The 6760-nt window shown below is 38.6% G+C and overlaps 1 protein-coding gene across 2 annotated transcripts in view; it reads right to left on the reverse strand.

Moving 5' to 3' along the window:
* TSC1 (tuberous sclerosis 1) overlaps positions 1–4153 on the reverse strand; it is an 18036-nt gene extending 13883 nt beyond the window's left edge. Inside the window, exons 1-4 of one of the 2 annotated variants that reach the window (XM_009579082.1) lie at positions 4048–4153; positions 3081–3184; positions 2297–2449; positions 376–520 (exon numbers count right to left, since the gene is read on the reverse strand). In XM_009579082.1, the coding sequence (XP_009577377.1) occupies positions 376–520; positions 2297–2449; positions 3081–3184; positions 4048–4153 (508 nt within the window). The remainder of the gene's footprint in view (positions 1–375; positions 521–2296; positions 2450–3080; positions 3185–4047) is intronic. The other variant, XM_009579083.1, reaches the window with a different exon arrangement.
* Positions 4154–6760: the final 2607 nt, after the last annotated feature.

The raw sequence follows: 6760 nt of genomic DNA on the forward strand, positions 1-6760 counted from the left end.
CGAGCCGCCCCCCCACCCCCCGCTGGTTTTTATACTGAGCATGATGCCACATGGTATGGAATACCCCATTGGCCAGCTGGGTCCACCACCCCGGCTGTGCTTCCCCCGGTGCAAGCACCACCCAGCAACAACTAAAGCATCAATGGGCCATCAACGCTCCTTTCACACAAAACCCAAAACACAGCACACCCCCCAAGCTACTGGGAAGAAAGTTAACTCTGTCCCAGCCGGAATCAGGACAGCTTAATACGGCATTTTCTGCATTTAAATAATCTCAGACCATTAAGTCTCACAAAAGCATGTGCTGACCAACTGCATAAGCGTCACAAGGATACTACTAAACCATAACTGCATGCAACAAAGTTGAAATCTCACCTGGATTCTGCAAGCACCAGGCTGAGAGACGCCCAAAGATACCAAAGAAATCATGAAGGTACTGTTTGCCAGACTGAGGAATCATTGGCAACATGGTTATTAGCACTAGGACACCTGTGGTGAGTACTACTACATCTGTGTCAGTCTGCAAGAAGGGAAAAAACCTGCATTAGTCAGTTAAAAGAGTTGAACTTAAGTTTTTCCAAGGATGAAGTGAACACTGAATCATCATCATGGAAAAAGTTCTCTACTTTCAAACAGTCCCTCTGAAACCTACCATAACTTAATGAACCGAGATTATTGTCTCTTTCATCCAGAACAACTAAGAAAAAAGATTTGGGATTCTTGCTCCTATTCTGCTGCTGCTTTTCTCTATAAAGACTTGACTTAGTTAAAAAGGGAACATCACCACAGTTCCACAATTGAGTAGAAAAAAATATCACTGGTTTGTGAAGCATCTTATGTACCGTCTTCCTTCTTTCCCAGAGCTAAGCATACACAGCATTCAGAGCCTAAGAAACTGCAAATCTGATCAGGGTATTCAAGGATGTTGGCCAATTACCAACGCACGGGTCAAAAGCTTTTCTATTAAACCTGGTTGATGACTCTGGCTGCTAAATATTTCATAAAGCAGTAATTCAAACAATAACTAGGATCCCATGGCTTACACAGAGAGAAAGGGATGTGGCAATAAAAATATTTAGCTAGATGAAACAGTAATAGAGAGTCAGATTTTAGGACAGGACACAGAAAATGTTCAAACTAGGGTTCCTATTTGCTTCCCCAGCTTAATGCGCATTTTCCTTGGTAGTTCCTCTGCTTTGTCAGGATAGGGTTGTAAACAGCATACGTAAGCCTGTGGCCAGATGCCGCTGAGCTGGTCTTGGTATCTCCCAAGAGCCACTCGGGCTGATCGGACATTCAACGTTACGAATTTTTCTTCCTCTGTGTAATCTACGGCCTCTATTCTCCCTCAGTCAGACATAACCTTTCACAGCACATTTCATGTCCATCCCTATCCCTTTGTACACAGCCCTAGCACTTCCACATCTCTGTTCTACTCCCACCAGCTTTCTGACACACTTCACTCCTCTCACAATCAAGACTCACACTGAAAAGGATAACAGAACCCTTGTCAGGCACGTCAGGAGTTCCAGTAACAGCACTTGTCACTTCTTCTTTGGCAGTTATAAATTCGTTGTGTTTTTGTTTCGAAGAGAACTGGCACTTGACTGTATCATGCATTTTAATGTGACTTAAATGACTAATATGAATTCTTCACTATCATATTAAATGATATTACCGACAACGCATTCTAGGTCTCAAAACACTTTCCATTCGTTCTTCACTGTTACAATACTGTGCAGTATGATAACTGATAAATTTGCAGATGGGAAAAAAACCCAAAGCATGGGGAAACAGCTACCTACTTGTAATCCAGCACATCTGTAGCTAAGAAAGGAAAGCCTGCTAATTCCAAGGTAATTTCACTATGGAATAGTCTATTGCATGGCCCATCTACACTGCAAGTAGAGTATATTACCTTACATGCACAAATTTCAGAATGCACTAATGGGAAGTTATTGTATTCCTCATTAAGTTCACATTCAAGATATCCATCAATTTCGCCGATGGCCCTCTGTCTTTAACTTATTTTTAGAAAAGTTCTAGCAAACTTTCCTAACTCAAAGTTATATATTGACAGTGGCTTTTAGAAACAAGATTGTCATTAACAACAGGATCAACACGGTGTGTTTAGTTGATATAATTCCACTGCAGCTCAGTATTTTAATCAACATTTTATCTCTTCTCACAGCTTAACTAAATGACATCAAAACAGAAAACAAATGCCTTGCATTACAAGTATGTATGTTTACATCAGGTGTACAAGTGTTTTATGGACAACACTGACAGTTCTTACCTTGAGACATTTAAGTAATGAAAGTAGGAGAGGTGCTTGAGAAAGCTTATGTTTCCAAGATGGTTGTCGTCTTATCACGTGTCCCAGCAGAGAGAGAGTGGGTAAACGGGTAGCAGCTTTGCCCATATATTCATTAATTTTGTCCAGTAGATGCTGATAGAGGATTTGCAGACAGCGGTAGAAAAAGGAAAGGTATTTCTATTTAACTGGTATATATTCTTTGGTACTTTGCCATTGCCCATTATGGAAATTATGGGCATTTTACAAATATACAGCATCCAAGAGCAAATAAAACCCAGCAATAAATTTAAGTCTGCTGCTAGTGAAATACAAACTATTCAGTCCAGAAGCAGTCACTGCACTTGAAAACATTTATCATAAATAAATAATTAAAAAATTCTCGTCAGCAGAAGTAAAGCAATTTGTAGTGCCATTCTTTCAATCTATTTAAAAATTCTTATTTGCTCTCAAAATACCCAATTTGTTTTAGGCTAACACAGCCAGCATTGAACAAGCAGCAGTAACATTGCAAAAAGACAACATTAGTCCTCAGAAAACTTCCATTTATAGAGGTCCGTTGCTTAATTAGGTCTGTTTAAGCAACCCAAGAAACAGAGACCTTTGAAGTTTTTTTAAAACTTAACTACTCTTACTACTTAGATACTACATCTCTACAAGGTAATTCTATACCAGAATGGAAAACCAAAGTTCTAACAGATGCTATTTAAAGGCTGCTTCAATACCACGCTAAAATCTGCCATACTTAATAACAAGATTTTTTTACCTTGTCATGAGGCTCTTGCAGTGTGGACAGTATATGCAGTGCCTGCTGAGAATTGGTTTCCAAGTAATAGTCCACCAGGTTGTTCACAAGCATAGGTCCACGGTCTATCAGTTTGTTTACAGCAAGACAAAAAACATACATTCTCAATACACTAAAAATGAAGCATTTGTTACAGGGACGTTGTACAAGTTTTTAACAACTATTACACAATTTATAACATAAACCAGTACTTAGTGTTACCAGACCTTTAGGAAAATGAGACCTCTCAACTACATTTTCTAGTTCCTAACCATTCAAACAATTGCATTCGGCTCAGGGAAAGTAACTAAGTTTTTTAATAACTAACAATTGCTTGTGGCACTGTCTAACCTTAAAAACCTGGAGGTAGCTGAACTGCAAGAGTATTTTACCCAGGACAGGTAAAGAGTTCAGGAGTAACTTTACATTCTCTCCCCTCAGCCGATAAAGGAGAACAGGTTCAGGAATAAGGACATTGACAGTGCTGTCATCCTCTGAAAAGGCTCTAGCAACTTAAGGGATGCCTTAATAGCAGCAATCATTTTTTCAAGAAAGTCCGGGTCTGCTGTTTTGTTTGGGGTGGGTTTTTTGTTGTTTGTTATTCCAATGAACAAAATCCCACTACTTCCCATAATGTGGATGACACCTAACTCTTTCTAGACATACTTGACAAAGAAAGTTTCACCAGCTTGAGGTTATGCCCCAGGAAAAGCTAGTCATTTTATAACAGCATTTTAACAATTATATAACAGACCTTCCAACAGGCATGCCATTAAGCAAAATGGACTGAAGAGAAGCCTCAATCCTTAAAGCAATTTCAAACTCAAATATCACGAGTTTCTTTCAACTTGCATTTGCAAAGACTGTGTTTGGTAGAAAAAACCCCATTATTCTACCTTTATTGGTGTGAAAGCAAAACCTTCCTCCAATTACATACAAGGATACATACCACAAATGAGATTATCTTTGAACGCAGCTGTTATATCTTCCAGGACACCCAGAATTGGAGAATCCAGCATTGAGAGGAGCTCACCAACATTTCCTTGCTGTGCCATGATGCACGTACTAACATGAATGTGGAGGTTAAAATTTCAGGAAGTTCCTCATTGGTGCCTCTCTACCAGACTAGGAGAGAAGAGAGAGCAGATGAATGAGCTTTCCTTTTTCCCTTTCCATCTTAAACCTCTCATCACTTCCCTATTTCTTTTCTGCAGTATTGCTCATTTAACAATTTTACACTGAAAGGACTGCTAGAGTTTACACTCCTGCAATAAAAGCTGTAAGAGAAAAGTTTACAAAGAAGCCAATGAGTCACGAGCAGGGTTTTCTTAATCTTTTTTAAAAAGACATTAATCTGTTTTGCGGAAGACCTCAGCTAGCATATATAGACTATCAGAGCATTCTGTTACCATATTTTTTTAATTTGCTCTCCAGGTCAGTCAACTAAGACTACAGTTTTGAATAAAATTCCTCCTCACCAACCTTTCAAGTCCTTTGCATAGTGGTCTACACTCTGGAGAAAATGCGCATCTCAAGATCCTTCTCCACTCCTGTGGCTAGATTAGAAATTCACTGCCCTTGGCTTTGCATTATTGCACACTAATAGATTTGTGCTTTAATATTTGCAATGTGGCCAAGTTGCAGCTGTTAGGAAACCCAGTTAGGGTTACTACAGCTGCTGTTCCTCAGCCACCCTGTGCATATTAAATCACAAGCTTAGCAGCACAACATACCTTGTTTTCACATGTATAATTTGTGCATTATATATTAAAAACTCTGCAGTGCAAAAACCGTATAGATTATTAAATGCAACAGTGTGCAGATAACATGACTGGTAGCTTCACTGTACTAAGCAGGAGTAAATCTAAGACATTTCAGGTTTTTAAGATGGCTTCCTCCCATGTACCAGCAAGGGAGGGATTCAGGTATCATATCTATCTATCACAAAATGAATCAAGTTTTTCTTTATCCATAAGAATCCTATGCTGAACCTTTCCCAGTGGCAGAAAAAATCTGGCTTCACATCACACCTAATTTTATTAGCAAGGGTTTCTTCCTTCCTCCTACTTCCAGCTAGCATACGTTTTTCACTTCCTACATGGAAGGCAAGACTGACATGTACCAAGTTTACACACAAGAGTTTTTTTACTGCAATTACGTACAGCACCTGTTCTGTGGACAAGTCGAGCTTCTGTTTGCAATGCTGTCAGCCACACACCTTTCATGATCACTAATAAAGAAAAGCATGTAAAGGTTAACAAAAGGCACAATTTATTTCTTCCTTATCAAACCTTGTATATTCAGAACAGCATTAAGTTCTTTAATAAGCATAGCAGAGCTATACACCTCCTGCGTGAGGAAAGTCAGCCCTTAGTTTGAAAAACATCAAAAGGTGTTGCACAGTTGCCCTTTCCAGAAATTGTCCACAGATTAACCTGTGCAATTGCCTCCAACTAGACGGCTTTCACAAGACTGTAGTTTTGTACTGTGAACCTTCAAAAGCTGCTAAAGAGTTTTATTTATGGTAGGTAAAAATCTTATACACAAAGAAGTCTTCTCTTATCCTACCAAATTCTGAACATAGAATAATTACTGTAATTGTTTAAATCTTTAGATTCTAGTCAAAACATTGTTAAACATTAGCCAAGGACCATATACCAGTGCTTTATTTTAAATGATAATTCTGTAATTACTTATATACATATTACTTTCTTGAAAACTTATGTTTAACAATGTTACTGGACAGCAGGAGTTAACCTGTCTACCAGTAAACTTTGTCATTTGCAACATACCACTCTGTAGTTGCAGAACTACCCAAGGTCACTTTTATTAGGGCCACAAGACATCAGCTTACTTAATCTGGCAATGATTGCAAATTCAAAGGTGATAATATGGCACCACACTCACAATAGGCATTTCATTAGCAACAAACTTTCTTGAAGTGTTCCAGTAATCACAGTTCCAGAACACAAAAAAACCCACCCTCAGTTTTCAATGATCATAGCTGCATAGCTGAACAGTCCAAATAAAATTTCTGTTCATCCACAAGCTGCTAGCAGAGTCTGCTAATTGAAGTGTTTCAGATTTAAATGCTATTTCTTTTCACATCCCATGCTCGCAAGACCTTAAAAACTGCAGATTTAAAACTGCTGGTAGTGTAAGCAAGGCTTTCAACTAAAGATGATAAAATAGAAACTTGAGGTGGGGGAAAAGAGTCACTTTTTACTCAAATACATAATGGATCTCTGTTTTCCAAAAAGATTAGGGCTGGGATTTGTTGTGGTCTGGGTTTTTTTTTTTACTCTACCTTGTGCAGGCTTCCAAGCTTCAACTTTTTCCTCACAGAACTTGCTGTTTAGAAGGCAAGCAATGTTCAAAGATTGACACCATCCTTTCAAAAAGTTTAAAGCCACTCATCCATGCAACCCAAGGAGTCAACCTTCCACTTTGTTAGTCATTTTCAGGAGTCAACTGCTTTTTCAGTTTCTAGTAACCGCTGTAATACTTATTTACTAAATTACAGTTATACTGAGATATCCAGAATGCATGCAGAGCTATATATGAGGAAATAGTTTATTACAAGTAATCTATTCCTTTATTTCTGAGAAGGCTATCCTTGAGACCGAAAAGGGCTTGCTAAGGTAAGTGCCTCAATTTCTATC

Source organism: Fulmarus glacialis, unplaced genomic scaffold (genome assembly GCF_000690835.1).
Source record: "Fulmarus glacialis isolate BGI_N327 unplaced genomic scaffold, ASM69083v1 scaffold48365, whole genome shotgun sequence".
In the NCBI taxonomy this organism is placed as follows: domain Eukaryota; kingdom Metazoa; phylum Chordata; class Aves; order Procellariiformes; family Procellariidae; genus Fulmarus; species Fulmarus glacialis.